Consider the following 16,763-nt stretch of genomic DNA (forward strand, 5'->3'; position numbering starts at 1 on the left):
CCAGCCCTACTCAAAAATGGCGGCCGCATAAGTAGCCCGGGCCATAGGTCGGTTGTAACCCGGAAGTGCTTTTCTGAAGCCGGGGCCAGTGAGGCAATCCGGAAGTGGATGTAATGAAGAGGTGCCACTTGGCGGCCATGGCAGCTGTAGTATCCGTGACTCCGAGTCAAGGCCCGGCGGAGTGGAATAGCATGGGCAGCGCCGGGTGTAGGGCAGAGACAGCTTTATGTCAGCTTCGCTGCTGAACCTCTAGGACTCTTCGTTAGAGACCTACAGGACTCATTTCCCTCGTCCAGACTTGGCGGAGAGTTTGCTGGGACTGGTGGGCTGGTCCCATCCCTGGGGGGCGGATCACCCGCGGGGCCCGCCTCAGGGAAACCAGGGTCGCCGCCACGACGCGCGGGTTCGCTTGGACTGTGCTGCCTTTCCTGCTGCCGCCTGGGACGTTGTCTGGGGGGTGGGGGGGTGCCGTTGTGCACCCTCATTCCGAAGATCGAAGAAGTCGCTCGTTCGCCCATTTCCCCAGTGCTCTTTACCCCCCGAGAACCCAGTGACAGGCATTGGCAGGGGCCCAGGATTGCTGAAAAGTTCTCTCTGGTGCTAATATCAGCAAAAAGGGGCTCTTGGCAGGTACGTGCGAGAGAAAGGTGCCTCGTGGACACAGCCGCAGGTGGGGAGGTCGCAAGGACTGGCGAGCGCACTTGTTCTCTTGGAACCGCGGCACGTGTGTCAAGAAGCTAAGCACCCATTGGAGCCACTGGAATTTTGTGGTCTGGTGGTGGTGGTTGGATGAACGAGGGCAGAATGGATGATTTCCTCTCCATTAGCTTGCTCTCTCTGGCTATGTTGGTGGGATGTTACGTGGCTGGCATCATTCCCCTGGCTGTTAATTTCTCAGAGGTAAGAGATTCTACGTTTTGTGTCCGCTGTCAGGATGGCTCCTGGCCGGTAGTGACAGTGGCAAGGGGGAGCTGCTTCCTGGTTCGTCTCCGAGCTCGCGGCCCCATCAAGGAAGAAAAGATGGGTAGCATTTAAGTAATAGAACCAAACCTTAGATAGAGCCAGAATTCTTCGTCTTGGGTGGGTGGGTACTCCACGGAAGATCTTGGGATATTCTGAAACCGCTTATAAAGATTCCCAGAAGTTTCAAGGAATCAGGCTCTAGATTGTTAGCGAGAAGATAAATGGAGAATGTTGTTTGTCCATATGTGTTCAAATCAATGTGATGACTTCTCTTCTTGAGAAAGTGAAATATTTTGTTTTTCTGTTTTTTTTTTTTTTTTTTTTTTTTTAGATCGCAGATCGCTGTGAATGTAAGGGGGAAAAAACACAAGTGGTTTTTAAGTTACATTTCCTTTTAAAGAAAAGCATTGAAATTCTGTTCTGAAGTTTTCATCCCTGTTTGCTTTGAAATGCATTTTTGGTTAATGTGTTGTCACATTTTGGTTAATTTGGTTGTCATTCGTGGAATACACATTAGCAGGGGAAGAGGATAGATGAGAGCGTTGCTCAGTGCGAATGCACGTGGATTCTTGATATTGTCGAATGTGCCCGCGGTGAGAGGGTAGGGAGAGAAATGGTGATTCAGAAGTAGCAGGTTCTTGTGAGTTTGTCCTGCCTCAGTGACGCGTGTCCTGAAAGTGCCCTCAGAGGGAAGGGGAGAGCAGAGGGCCCTAGAGAGGCGAGGACAGGGAACCGGGGTGAGGTGCGAGGCGGCCTTGAAGACGGTGAGGAGGGAAAAGCAGCCCACTGGCGGAGTAGCTGGGGCGAAGTGCTGGAAGTTCGCAGCCAGATGGAAGGGAGGCTGCAGGCGTTACCGTTCCTTTTCTGTTTTCCTTTTTTGCTGCACCCCTCAGCATCTAATGATAACGTTTTATTTTTATGATGTGCATTACCTGACTTCATTTTAATACTCGATGAGGAAACAGACTCAGATCGTGTGAGCTGAGCAAGTTCATGCAGTATACTGCGTTTAGAGCTGTTTTAAAAATCTTGATGGTTCTGTCTCAGCAGTTCTTAGCCACTCTGCTCACTGAGGCAAAGGTACATGGTACCTGGGACCTGGTTGTGGCACAGAGGTTTAAGCCACTATTGGGATGCCCACATCCCATATATCAGAGTCCTGGCTCTTTCTGATCTCGCTCCCTGCTGATGCATCCTGAGAGACAACAGAAAATGGCCCAAATGCCTGGGCCCCTGCCACCCACCTAGGAGACCTGGATGGAGTTCAAAGCTCCTGCTTCAGCCTGGCCCAGCCCTGGCTCTTGTGGGCAGAAGATATTCCACCCCCCACCCTCACCTTTCAAGTAGATGAAAACAAATAAACATAAAAAAAAAAAAAGGTACATGACTTGTATAAGGTGGTTCACCTCTGTCCAAGGGTGTAACACAGTAAGGAGTTAAATATAACAAAGTACAACTTAAAATACAGCTGATGTTTTCTTTCCCCAAGAACTCAGCATGTTTTCTAGACAGAGTATGCTATCAGGATGGATGGATATATTGTGAAACTGGTGATAAATGGGTAGAAATATACTTCATTCATGGAGAGCTGGATGTACAGTCTCTATCCTTAGAAACTAGCTCCCCAAACTCCTACCTTGGCTAAATGACTTTCCTTTTTCAAGAACGCTGGCTTTTCCTAGGGACTAGTGTTACAAATAAAAGAGCCAGGTAAACTTACTTATTTTACTTTCCCATTTACATGAAAAGGTAACCTTTTATTCATGTTCTTAATCTTGCTAATGCTTCGCTGTGCATCTTTTTCTTTGAGGAGTAAAAGCCAGATGACCAGTTCAATCGCTGGGTATGGCAAGATTAGTATTTAGAAGTCAATGTCAGCTTGTCTGAAACCTGCTGTAGCAGGGTCCACCTGCCACTCCATGACCAGCCAGAGGCTTAAGGGTGTTGATTTCTCTTTCATGTCACCAACGTTCCTTACCCCAAAGCCCTCTCTCTCTATACTGTTGTGAACTCCCAGGCCTTACCTGGCAACTGTAGCTTCATGCCTACTGGTTTATAAACAAAGGCAAAAGCAAATATAAATAACGACAGTAATCAGAATGCCAGGGTTTTTTTTTTAGCCTATGGAAAGGAGGAGAACCAAGTGTGTAAGGGAGGCCGACACCCGCTTTACACAGACGCTCCTGTCCGGGAAAGGAATTGGACGGACTGATTAGCTGCTTGTGTTCTAGATTCAGTTGCTGATGAGCAGTTTTCTTTGGCTCTGAACACCGATGCTACATAAACAGGTTGAGAACCTGTCTTACCTATTAGAAGCTCGTCTTAGCAGCAGCACTGACGCTTAGGGTGAAGATGCAGAGAGATGGCCAAAGTGGGATTTTCTGCTGATCGCGTAAGGATTGTTCAGTGTTTACCTGGCATGTCTCTCTCTGCCACAGAGCTGGTAAAGAGAGCAGGCTGGGTTTGCACCAGAACACCAGAGCAGTGTTCCTCTAATTATCTGCTCCAGACTGGTTTTTGTTTTAAAATTTTAATTTCAATTTGTAAAAATGAAGTACTAGGAAAATGTAGTGGAAAAAGGGACACCAAAGACAAGCCTGCACATATTGTTATTAGATCCAACAGATGTAAAATTACTTGTAAAATTGTAATAATCATATTGATATAAGCATTTCTGAAGGCTTTCTCTCAGCTTGCCTACTTTTCTTGCAGCAGAACATTTTGGGGTAAAATGGCACATTTTTTTCATGTATTACAGCAGCATAAATCCCTGAGTAGGCACATGAAAGGCATGCTTCTCTTAAGATGATTTTGGAGTTTAATATGATTAATAGTGCACCAATTTCAAAAGGAATCATCTGATACAGTGAAGTTCAGAAATCATTGTCATTACCTGAGCAAGCTGTTTAACATCTCTTTAATAGACTTATGGGATTATTGTGAGGATGAAATGGGATACTATTAGCACAGGGCTTACCATTATGTCTAGAACATAATAACTTTTGAAAATGATGAGGAGTCTCAGTAATGATTACAAAAACTGAATTTTCAAGTTGTTCATTTTTATAACTGTTCTGACTTACCATTTTTTAAAAGGAGATTTTTTTTTTTTGAAAGGTAGAGGTAAAGAGAGACAGAGGCAGAGAGGTCTTCTGTCCACGGGTTCACTCCCCAAATGGTTACAATGGCCAGAGCTCGGCCATTTCCGAAGCCAGGAGCCAGGAGCTTCTTCCCGCTCTCTCACATGGGTGGAAGGGCCCAAGGACTTGGGTTGTCTTCTGCTGCTTTCCCAGGTGCAATAGCAGGGAGTTGGATTGGAAGTGAAGCAGTTGGGATTTGAACCGGCACCCATATGGGATGCCAGCACTGCAGGTGGCAGCTTTACACCACAGTTCTGGCCCTTGATTTACTGTTTTTAAGCCTTTTCTAGAGCACTTCAAAAAATGCATTGGAAAATAGAATTAAAGATTACATTTATTTTGGTGCAAAATTTTTGAAATCCAGGTATGGTGTTTCCATAGTATGCATTTCTCATGTGCTTTTTGAAGACCCTTGTGTATTTGAGAACAGACTTGTGATGGTGGCCAAGCTCCTGACCTCCCCACTTCCTGGTGATTTGTTTGAAATCCAAAGGTCTTGTTCTGGGGTGGCCATTCCCAGCCACTGTGAGTGTTGTGCCTTGTAGAGGCCAGTTTTCCTCTAGTCTTCCTGGTTTGTGATATTTTTCTTAGTATTTAGCTTTCTTTTCTTTGTTATTTAATCTCATTTTAGGCTTTGTCTTGTTCTTTTATGTTTTAAGGTTTTATTTTGTGTCTGATTATAATAACTCATTCATGACAAGTATTTTTGGGGGTTGAGTTGCCACCAAATCAAAGGTTTATTGTATGTGAAGAAGGATTTGTTCAGTATGCTTTTTCTTTGACAATTGGCTGTCTTTGTAGCATTTTTAAGGATTTTTGTATTGTGTGTTTTTATTCTCTAGTAATGCAGTGGGTTTTTATAATTGGTAACCTTTGCAACTTGGTAAATGTACTCATATCTGTAAAGCACATTGTTAACTTGTTTTTATTCAGATTGAACCACAGATTGCTGTCTCATAAGCATCTCTTGTTGGGGCCAGCGTGTGTCAGTGAGCTAAGCCACAGCCAGCAAAGCTGGCGTCTCACATAAGTGCTGGTTCAAGTCCCTGCTGCTCTGCTTCCAATCCAGCTCCCTGCTAATGTGTCTGGGAAGCAGCAACAGATGGCCCAAGTGCTTGGGCCCCTGCCACTCATGTGAGAAACCAAGATGGAACTCAGCTTTTCATTTTGGCCTGGCCCAGCCTCTGCTGTTGCACCCATTTGGGGTATGAACAGTGGATGGAAGAGCAATCTCTCTCTCACTTTCAAATAAAAAAATCTTGAAAATATATATTTTTTTCCTCATCAAAAAATCTTTGGTTGATGAAACTAAGTTTGGATCAAATAAAATCTGGCTACATATCTGGCTCAGTAATATTTTCCTGAAAACCTTTGTTTTCTCCTGGGTGCTGCATGGATAAACATAATGAAGAATTATCTACATAATAATATGAGGAGTAAAGTTTGTTGAGCTCTTTCTGCATACCAGGATGTGTAGTATCTTCTTTAATCTCCAGGATGAAACTTTGAGAGACCCTTTAACTTTTCAGATGAGAAAATTCAGGCATGGAGGTTGCGAACTTTTATAGAAGCGGAACTTGAAACTAAGTCATTTTGATTCCCAACACTAAAGCACTTGACCACTAAATAATACTGACTTTCCAAATGGACACTGTATATAACAGGAGTTATACAATTTGTATAACCAATTTGATCATTTAAACAGGTTCCTTAAGTTATCCTAATTAGAAACACATTTAACACCACACACATTTTACCTTCCACAGTAAATCCATGCCTTGTGCTTAGGGTAGCAGCACTGGAAACTCCAGAGATAAACAGTCTGCAACTACCATGAAACCTACAGGAAAGAACTGAGTACATCTTGGATGCCCTTTAAATCAGCCCCTGCTGAACTGGAATCTGAAGTAGTTCCTGTTTGGATTAATTTCACACTTGTCATCTTCACAGTGTAGGCGATCTTAAATTGTGCTATTTAAGAAGTGGCAACCTTTCTGAAGGAAGAGGATGTGAAATGGATTCATATATGACAGTCTTATGAAGTGAAGACTTTAGAGATAAGACTTTGGTTCAATCATAGTGAAATTTATGTTTCCCTACAGCCCAGTTTGGAATTCTGGCTAACAAATAGTAGGACCAAATATAAGCAGATATGAATTCTAGTATTTTTTTAAGTCTATTTACTTATTTGAAAGGCAGAGCCAGACAGAGAGAGAGAGAGTTATCGAGACGTTCCATCACTGGTTCACTGCCCAGATGCCAACAACAGCCAGGACTGGACCAGGCCAAAGTCAGGAGCCAGAAACTCCATCCTGGTCTCTCACATGGCTGGCAGAGACCCAGTTTCTTGCACCATCACCCTGCTGCCTCCCAGGGTGTACGTGAACAGGAAGGTGGATTAAAAGCAGAGGCAGGACCCTGTCCCGGGCACTCTGATCAGATGTGGGCATCCAAAACAGCAGCTTAATCTCCTGTGCTACAGTGCCTGCCCCAGTACTGGCTTTCTTAAAACCTGGGATAGGATTAGCGAAATCTCAGTCCTCCTTGAATACTGATTTTCAATTTCTATGTTTATTGAAATAAAATAAAAATAGATGTTACCTAGGCTGGAAATTCTCTGTCCTAATTAGATAGATGATAGATTTTTTTTTTTTTTTTTTTTGGACAGGCAGAGTTAGAGAGAGAGAGACAGACAGAGAGAGAAAGGTCTTCCTTCCATTGGTTCACCCCCTAAATGGCTGTTACAGCTGGCGCACTGCGCCGATCCGAAGCCAGGAGCCAGGTACTTCCTCCTGGTCTCCCATGCGGGTGCAGGACCCAAGCACTTGGGTCATCCTCCACTGCCTTCCCGGGCCACAGCAGAGAGCTGGACTGGAAGAGGAGCAACCGGGACAGAACGGGTGCTCCAACCGGGACTAGAACCTGGGGTGCCAGCGCCGCAGGCGGAGGATTAGCCTAGTGAGCCACGGTGCCAGCCTAAGATGGATTTTTAAGTAACAGGATCTTGGAGTTAACCGTTAGATAATGGCAACAAAAAACGGTGTATTACAAACCCTGTATTTATCTGGGAGTCAGTTTTCTATTAACCAAAATATTGTACCACAGCAGCTACGCCTTACTGTATGTTCCTTTCATTCTTTATGCATCTGTCAGACGACACAGGGTGAGAATGTGTCTCCCCTGTTTACTGGCTGGGGGAGCCTGGCAAGTTCCTTGCACCCTGCTTCTGCCTCCTCATCTGTGAAGTGGGCGATAGAAGGACCTACCTCATGGGATTGTGGTGAGGATTAAATGAGCTAACACGTGCAAAGTGAGGTAGCCGAGTGTGCCTGGCATAGTAAGCTCTCGGGAAGTGTTAGTTACCCTAACAGTGGTGGAGGAGGAAGGCACTGGTAGCACCCCTCAGTGTGGAACTTGCTATGCAGAAACCAAATGACTCTAAAGTCTCTGATTAATCAAGCAGCCTGAAGAGTAAACATTTTGTTTGCTCTTTGCTGCTCCTGGTCTTCACTTGGCTCCTGTGTAGTATCTCTTCTGTGATTCAGACAGGCCAGTGTGCCAGTTACCAGTTTATTTTTGCTGTTCAGCTCCAGATTCACCCTCATTGACTGCTCTACAAAACGGATAAATATTTTTCCCCTGCCAGCTGGCACAGTGGTAAGCCTTGTCAATAGAGGGTAATGGAGAGAAATTGTCAGACAAAGGGGTTTTCCTACTTCGTGCTGGTGTGCTTGTTCAACAGGCTTCTAGGTGGCTTCTCTGGCACCCAGTCCTGTAGCCCAGGCAGCCTCGCTGGTGTCCAGGTCTGCAGTGCCCCCCGCTTCCTCGGGGGAGGCTCATGCAGTGTGTGTGGCTTCTCCCAGGCTCAGCGTCTGGCTCCTGCCACACACACAGCTGCCCCAGCACCTAGCAGGCAGTGGCTTCTGCTGGCACCACCAGTGGGCAAGTCCGTAGTGGAGTCTGTCCTGTGAGGCTTTCCCCGACATCCTGGGATGCAGATTTCCTGCAGGTTCTAGCGGTGTGCCACTGCCATTCATTGAGCCGGCCTCTTCAGTAAGTTTGTATCTCAGTGTTTGTGGGGATTCTTCTTTGAGCACTCTTATCTCAGTCCTACAGTAGTAGCTATTCCTATGTCTTGCATTCTTTCAAGTTCTTACTAGGGAATTCTTTATGTCTCTAGTTCTGTTACAGTTACTCTTTATATTAAGGTTTCCCTATTAAATGTATGACTTCTCTTCCCTGATTGGACCCCGACTGAGGCAGCTAGGAAGTGGGTCAGGAAGTCTAACAGTTGCGGAGGCGTTAATCAGGCCTGGTGTAGCGTAAGAGGGTCCGAGTGTTAAATCATGTGTGGTAGCGAACCTTCAGTGTCATGGCCTAGGAGGTGTCAGGCAGCAGTGGGAATTACGGTCAGCTGAAGTGCCTTTGACAACCCAGCCCTGGTGTTTCCATTCCTTCCTAGTTTTCCAAAGCTGGAACTCTGGATGTTTGTGTGAAATCTCCTGAATTTTACTCTTTGGCTACTAATTCCAGTATCATTACATCACTGTGTGGGCCAAGCAACTCATGTTTGTGAGTCCAGACCAGGGTTTTGAACTGTCTGATTCCTAAGCCCTCTGTGCACTTGAGAAACCAAACTAGAGGGACCAGCGCTGTGGCTTAGTAGGCTGGGCCTCCGCCTGTAGCGCTGACATCCATATGAGCACCAGTTTGTGTCCTGGCTGCTCTTCTGATCCAGCTCTCTGCTGTGGCCTGGGAAAGCAGTGGAGGATGGCCCAGGTGCCTGGGTCCCTGCACCTGTGTGGGAGACCTGGAAGAAGCTCCTGGCTCCTGGCTTCAGATCAGCTCAGCTCCGGCCTTTGTGGCCATTTGGGGAGTGAACCAGCGGATAGAGGGCTCTTCGCTCTGTCTCTCCTTCTCTCTGTAACTCTACCTCTCAATAAATAAATTAAATAAAATCTTTAAGAAAAAAGAAAAAGCAAACTAGAGAGACTTGGGTGAGGAAATAAGTCACAGTGTGACAGCCAGAAGGAAAGGGACTGAAAAACAATGGCAAATTATTACAAAACCTCACAGCACAGTTGTTTAGAACCACTTCATAAAGGGAGAAACATCTCTGTTCACAGGAGACATTGTGCATAGCACAATAATAACGTCAACTTACGTCTCATGTTCTATGTTGATATTACCAGTAACCTTTGTTGAAAGGGAGTTTTTACCATGTTTGTAAATGAGGAAAAAGCTTCAAGTTTAGTGAGTACAAAGCCATAACTTACCTAGTCTCTGATTAAGTTAACAACAAATGTTTAAGGACCCTATATGATAGAGGCAATTAGTGGAAACTTTAGAAAGTATGACAAAGTAAAAAGGAAAATAAAATTATTATTTTCCTATTGTCCAGTTAAAAATACTACCAACATTTTTGTTCTGTTCCCTTCTTCTATTTATTTGCACTTCTAACATGATTGATTAGGTGGTATACACATAATTTTAAACTCTCCCTTTTTAACTTTGTTGTCTATCATAAGCATTTCCTTTTTATTGCTAAACATTTTCTCTAGGCATTGTTTAATGTCTTTATTACATTTTTGATGTACAAAACTTTTCTTTTTAGATTTAATTGCTTATTTGAACGAGTTAAGAGAAAGAGAGATAACTGCTGGTTCATTCACTAGATGGCCACAACAGCTGGGGCTGGGCCAGGCAGAAGCCAGGAGCCCCAGAAGCTTCTTCCAGTTTCCCACATGGGCTATCTTCTATTATTTTTCCCAGGCCATTAACAGGGAGCCGGGTCTTGAACCCATATGGAATGCTGATGTCTTAAGTGGCAGCTTTGCCCACTATGCCACGATGCAGCCCCTATGTACTGAAATTCTTTCTCTCTCTCTCTCTCTCTTTTTTTTTTTTTTTTTTAAGATTTATTTATTGATTTGAAAGGCAGAGTTACAGAGAAGCAGGGGCAGAAAGAGAGAGAGGTCTTCCGCCTGCTGTTTCACTCCCCAGATGGCAGCAGTGGCTGGAGTCGCACCAATCTGAAGCCAGGAGCTGGGAGCTTCCAACGGGCCTCCCACACCAGGTGCAGGGGCCTGAGGACTTGGGTCATCCTCCACTGCTTTCCCAGGCCATAACAGAGAGCTGGGTCGGAAGTGGGGCAGCCGGGACCCAAACCAGCACCCACATGGGATGCCGGCACTACAGGTGGCAGCTTTACCTGCTGTGCCACACAACACTGGCCCCTGTACCGAAATTCTTATGCATTTAGTATGTTTCCAAGTTTTTCCTGTGATAATAGTGTTGAGTGTATATTTTTGTGTCTAAACCTAGGACTGTATCTCAGATCATTTCCTCAGGGGTAGAATCACATGGTCAAAAGACCTAAATATTCAGAAGAAGATTCTCAATCTGTGTTATCAGTTTTTGAAAGTGCATTTTTCCTACAAATGAGCCTGTCTGCTCACAAACCTTGAGTATAATCATTGTTTATCTTTAAAACTTTAGTATTGTTAGAGAAAAATAAATTCTTATTATTTTAGTTTGTTCAGATCAGTTGGACTCATTAATGATAAATATTTATTGTCAATGTTTCTTGGTGGTTTTTTTTTTTTTGTAGTCATATTGAAGAGTCTTACTGTGAGATGTCCATTTATATTTAGTTTTTTATGTTTAGAAAGGACTTTTGTTTTCCAGGATTGGAGGAAGTGGCATTAATAAAGCACTTGCTTGTTATTACTTCCTAGAAGATGTTAAGCAAGTTCTACGTGAAGTAAACCAGGAAAGGGGGAGCTTGTATACCACTGGCAAAACGGCCAATATGGTGTTGTTCACTTGAGCTTTTGTTTGGTTACCCTGCAGTGGAGGTGTCTGGCGGCCTTCTGTGCTCACTGCTGATGGTGTGGAGGATAAGCACTGACAGCTGCTCCCTGCAGTGTGCTCACACCCTCGGTCACAGTGGGAGTAGCGCTTCCTTCTAGGAAGGACCAGCACTGAGGCACCAGAAGCTTGGAGAAGAGGCTGTGCTTCACACAGCTGCTGCAGAGCCAGGATTCTGGGGGGGCACCTTGTTTCGGTTACAAGGCCCGGAAGAACAAGATTCACATATGCGTTTTCTCCTGTGCCTCTGCAGCAGCTGATGTGATACCGCAAGTGACTTCTGGAGGTACCTCCCTGAAGTAGGCTTGTTTTTCAGAATACGAAGAAACCTTTGTTGCCTCAACAAGAATTCCTCCACACTGTCCGTCTCTTTAGTCCCTAGAACTTTGAAGGGATTGGTCTTTTTTAATAAGAGATGCGCTTTTGATTATTTTTTTAAGGAGACTGTAACTGATGCTTTGACTACTAACATGGGCATGGTATGAGGATTAAAATAAACTGTTTTCATATCAAAAGCTTTTAAAATTGTTGGTTTGTATTTAGTTAAGCTAAATAACTTTTTGGCTGTTTGTATGAGCAGGAAAAGAAAGATCATTTACTACCTTAGTATCTGCCAAGAAAATTAAACTGACTTCAAAGCTTTGTGCTGATACTTAATGGCGTTGAGTACAAGCTGTTGTTTTAATTAATACATCTGGTCGATCCTTTGGCTCAGTCAGGATTACAACTGTGAAATTCTAAAATGAGATCATATAAAACCAAGGGCATTGCACAGTTCGTGACCGTCCTGGGCAAACACTTCATTTCTCTGACAGAAACTATTGCTTTGGAATTTTCTTCTCATCTTGAACTGTACTTGGAATTTGTGCTTCATTTAAATACCATCAGTGATTTACCGTAGCAAAGGAGAGGAGCTGTTGTTTTATTAACTTTGTTTTATACACATGATAGTTACCCAATTGCAGATTGAGTCCCAAGTTGTGAAGTTGTGTGAAAGAACATAGCCATCCCAATAACAGTTATATTTCTAGTGCTTGAAATAAGTCAGATTGAATCTGAGAGGATTCAAGTACTTAAGAAATTTTTCTAAAATAAAAATTGAAACTGCAGCCTGAGCAGTGATTTTATTTTTTCAACTACTGGTTCTTTTTTTCCTCAAAAGTATTGCTTCTGGGGGACCATGTTGTGGTGCAGTGGGTTAAGCCACTGTCGGTGATGCCGGCATCCCATAAAGGTGCTGATGTGTGTCTGTTGGCCCCACTTCCAACCCAGCTCCCTGCTAATGTGCCTAGAAAAGCAGCAGATGATGGCCCAAGTGCTCCATGTGGGAGATCCAGATGTAGTTCCAGGCGCTTGACTTCTGCCTGGCCCAGCTCCGGCCATTGGGACCATTTGTGGAGCGAACCTGCAGATGAAAGATTTCTCTCTCTCTCTCTCTCTGTTTCTCTCTCTGTTTCTCCCTCTCTGTCAGTAACTCTGCCTTTCAAATAAATAAAATACATCTTAAAAAAAAAAAGAGTATTGCTTCCGTAAGTGGTCACCTTGAAAAGGCTGATAGATGCTTATCAAGCTGATGAAGGTTTTGTAGGACAATCTTGATATTGCTCTGCTGACGATTGAAAAAAGAACTGAACAAGATTTTTAACTCCTTGGGGAAAAATCGGTATTGTTAAAGATGTTTTCATTAATGAGACAAATGGCAGTCTAATGGCACATTTACTGTGATGGAGTCCTATTAGGTACCATATTAAAAATATATTTGTGTACTCTTGAGCCAAGTTACAAATTCTGAATCAATCATTGAAAATTCTAACATTTAAGAATATAGTTACAGTTGTAAGAAATATGTTAGGGCTATTTTCCAGCAAAAGTATTTCTCAGCAAAAGAGAAATGTCACTGTATTCTTGTATTTGTTTACTTTTATCAAGATGGTGAAGTATCAGGTACCAAGTCCCCAGTATGCTGCATGGTGCTAGGTTGTTTTCTTTTTTGTTTGTTGTTTGAGAGAGACAGAGAGAGAGTTCCCATCCACTGGTTCACTCTCCAAATACCCACACCAGCCATAAGCTGGACCAGGCCAAAGCTGGAAGCTGGGTAGTCAGTCCAGATATCCTGTGGGGGGGGTGGGGGGTGGGCAGGTGCCCAGCTACTTGAGACATCACCTGCTGCCTCCAAGTGTCTACAGTAGTAGGAAGTTGGAATCAGGAGCAGAGCCATGACTCAATCCAGGCACTCCGATATGCAACCTGGGCATGGAATGTAGGCATTTTGTTTTGTTTTAAGAATTTTTCTTTTAATTTGAAAAGCAGAGGCAGAGAGAGACAGAAATTTTCCATCCGCTGGTTCACTCCCCAAATGGCTGCAGTAGCCGGAGCTGGGCCAATCTGAAGTCAGGAGCCGGGAGTTTCTTCAGGTTCTCCACGCAAGTACAGGGGCCCAAGGACTTGGGTCATCTTCCACTGCTTTCCCAGGCACATTAGCAGAGAGCTAGGTTGGAAGTGGAGCAGTTGGGACTCCAACTGGCAAAGACTTAACCTACTGGCCCCGAGGAATGTAGGCGTCTTAACCCCCAGGCCAAATGCCTGCCTCCTAGTGCCAGGTATTTAATTCATTCTTTGATTAAATATTTAGGGAGAAGCTGCTATGTGCTATAAACTGAGACTTCAGTAGTAAATTAAAAACAGAAGTCCTTGCCTTGACAGAACTTATAGCTTTGGGGGAAAAGGGCTACAAAGACCAAAAAACTTCATAGTGTTCCATAGAAGTTTAGCTTCCTTTCTTAAATTAATGTGCTTTACTTACTTTCAAACTGAACTGAAAGTATAATACAGTAATTATACCTCACTGCCTGTCTTCCAAGGAATTATTGTAAAACTAGGTAATTCACACAAGTTTACCTTGCTCATCCTTCCTTCGGACTCTCAAATTCTGGGGCAGGCATCGTGGCACAGCAGGCTAAGCTGCTGCTTGGGACATCTGCATCTCATGTCAGAGTGCCAGCTCGAGTCCTGAGACCTGACTCCTCCTCTTCCCATCCAGCTTCATGCTGATGGGCCTGGGAAGGCAGTGGGAGATGGACCAATCACTTGGGTTCCTACCACCCATGTGGGAGACCCAGATGGAATTCCAGGCTCCGGGCTTTAGACTGGACCAGCCATGGCTGTTGTGGTCATTTGGGAAGCAAACCAGAGGATGGAAGATTTTTCTGGCACTCCATCTGTCAAATAAATAAATAAATAAATCTTGGGGCCAGTGTTGTGACGTATTGGTTAAGCTGCCCCTGCAGCAACTGGTATCCCATGTAGTTGCTGGTTTGTGTCCCGGCTGCTCTACTTCTGATCCTGCTCCTTGCTAATGGCCTGGGAAAAGCAGCGGAAAATGGCCCAAGTGCTTGGGCCCCTGTCACGCACATGAGAGAGCTGGAAGAAGCTCTGGGCTTCTGGCTTTGGCCTGGCCCAGCGCTGGTTATCGCGACCATCTGGGGAGTGAACCAGCATATGGAAGATTCTCCGTCCCCCCCCCCCATTGCTCTCTCTCTGTAACTCTGACTTTCAAATAAATCTTTTTTTAAAATCTAAAAAATAATTCTTTGTTTCTAAATTCTGAAAGAATTATAATCTTGTGCATGGCTTTGGGTCAGGGCTTTCTAGGTTCACATTGCTACCATCCATGCTCCAGAGGCAGCTACTGTTCTGACTTCTTTTACCATAGATTACTTGGGACTGTTTTAAAACTTCATATAAAAGGACTCATACAGTATATCCTCATTTTGGGAAAGACTTGTTTCATTCAGACATCAGAAAAATATTTCTGAGATTCCCTGATGTCAGGTAGTACTGCTTTTGATTGCTGAGTAGTATTCCATTGTGTAAGTAGTCTACAGTTCTGTCAGTGGACCTCTGATCCAGGTTGTGGCTACTACTGATAAAGCATCTGTGGACATTGTTGTGCAAGTTTTTCTGTGGCTATGAGTTTTCATTTCTCTTGAGTAAAACTATGAAATGGAGTGCTGGTTTAATTTGTGAGAGGCTGCTAGTTTTCCAAAGTGGTTGTACCATTTGAGAGTTCTGCTTGCTCTGTGTCCTTGTCATAATTAGTGTCATCCGTCTTTAATTTTGACCATTTGAGTAGGGGTGAAAAGATACCTTGCATAGTTTTGATTTGCATTTTTCTGGTCACTGAATGATGTTGAGTGCCTTTTTATGGGCTTATTGGCCATTCATATATCTTTTGTAAATCATCTGTTCAGTGTTTTACCCATATCCTATTGTTCTGTTTGCCCCTTATTATTGAGTTGTGGAAGTTTTGTAGTTCAAATACAAGTCTTTTGTCAGTGTCTTAGGTGGATTCCCTTGAAGATCCACTCTGAGATGTGCATGGGAGACCTTTCATTGGGAAATGCTCTTGGGAGTAACACCTATGAGAGAATTAGTAGGAGTAAGCATAGGGGAAAATTCAAATGTGATTCAGTTGCAGTAGAGACCTGCATTCACCCACAATGGGCTCTGAAACCGATACCCCTTCCAGCATCCCGAATGAAGGCTGAAGCAGTGGGCTTCACACTTCCCTTCACACGGCCCCAGTGGTCTAGTTACCGGATGTGGACTGCCCTGCAGGGGAGGATCTAGCTTCAGGGTAGTCATTTGTCTTTGGCCCAAGGTCAGCACCACAGAGTGGGTAGGCAACACGCCCAGCAGCCAGGGAAACAGATGTCTCCAAGCTGAAGGAGGTTGAAGTGGACATTGTTAATCCCAGCATTCCCCATAGATATGTGTGTTGTGAATATTTTCTCCCACTCTTGTTTGTACCATGTCGTTTTCTTAGTGGTTCAACAAATGTTTTAAGGTGTTGTTTTTTTTTTTTTTTAAAGATTTATTTATTTATTTGAAAGTCAGAGTTACACAGAGAAAGAGAAGGAAAAGCAGAGAGAGAAAGATCCTCCATCCTCCGGTTCACTCCCTAATTGGCCGCAATGGCTGGAACTCTGCCGATCCAAAGCCGGGAGCCAGGAGCCAGCAGCCTTCTCTTGGTCCCCTACATGGGTGCAGGGGCCCAAGGACTCAAGCCATCCTCCTCTGCTTTCCCAGGCCACAGCAGAGAGGTGGATCGGAAGTAGAGCAGCTGGGTCTTGAACTGGTGCCCATACAGGATGCTGGCACTGCAGGCAACAGCTCTACCCACTACGCCACAGCGCCTGTTTTAAGTTTTGTTGTTGAACTTTTTTCTTTTATAGTTTAGGTTTTTTGAATCCTTGCTGTTAGTGAAATGGCTCAGGCTTATCTATGGCACGATCTACACCCTGACACCATCCTAGGCTGTAGCCCCTGCCGCCAATGCTGGAAGCCAGGTGGCCACAGGGCCCAACTACCCATGTCAAGCTCCACCCCCATCCTAATGGTATTTGCTGCTCCTACTACCCTGCCCGCCCCCCAGCAAAGTTTTTAAAGCACCTGCTCCTGAACACGTGTTTTTCTCTCTTCTTTCCTTCTCCTGACCTCTGTCTCTGTGTCTGTTTCTCTCACGCTCTCCATCTCCCTCTTTTCCTGCTTCACCCCTTCCTTCCAGTCTGTTGGGTTTCCCCCAATAAACTCTTTCCCTTACTCCAGTGTTTGGTGTGTTTTGTGGCGGCCTTACACTTGCCAAGAAGTCTTTGCCAATCCCAAGATTACAGATACCCTACATTTTCTTTGAGAAGCTTTTGAATTTTAGGTTTTATGTTTAGGTGCATAACCTATCAAAATTAATTTTTGTGTGTGATGTGAGCTACCCCCAAATAATTTTTAAGAGCC

The 16,763-nt window shown here is 44.3% G+C and overlaps 1 protein-coding gene across 3 annotated transcripts in view; it reads left to right on the top strand.

The window, feature by feature from the left end:
• Positions 1-82: 82 nt before the first annotated feature.
• SLC39A9 (solute carrier family 39 member 9) overlaps positions 83-16,763 on the top strand; it is a 49,695-nt gene continuing 33,014 nt past the window's right edge. The window contains exon 1 of one of the 3 annotated variants that reach the window (XM_002721664.5): positions 83-900. In XM_002721664.5, the coding sequence (XP_002721710.2) occupies positions 790-900 (111 nt within the window). In that variant the 5' untranslated portion in view covers positions 83-789. The remainder of the gene's footprint in view (positions 901-16,763) is intronic. The other 2 variants (XM_051826318.2, XM_017337702.3) reach the window with 2 other exon arrangements.

Source organism: Oryctolagus cuniculus, chromosome 20 (assembly GCF_964237555.1).
Source record: "Oryctolagus cuniculus chromosome 20, mOryCun1.1, whole genome shotgun sequence".
NCBI classification, from domain to species: domain Eukaryota; kingdom Metazoa; phylum Chordata; class Mammalia; order Lagomorpha; family Leporidae; genus Oryctolagus; species Oryctolagus cuniculus.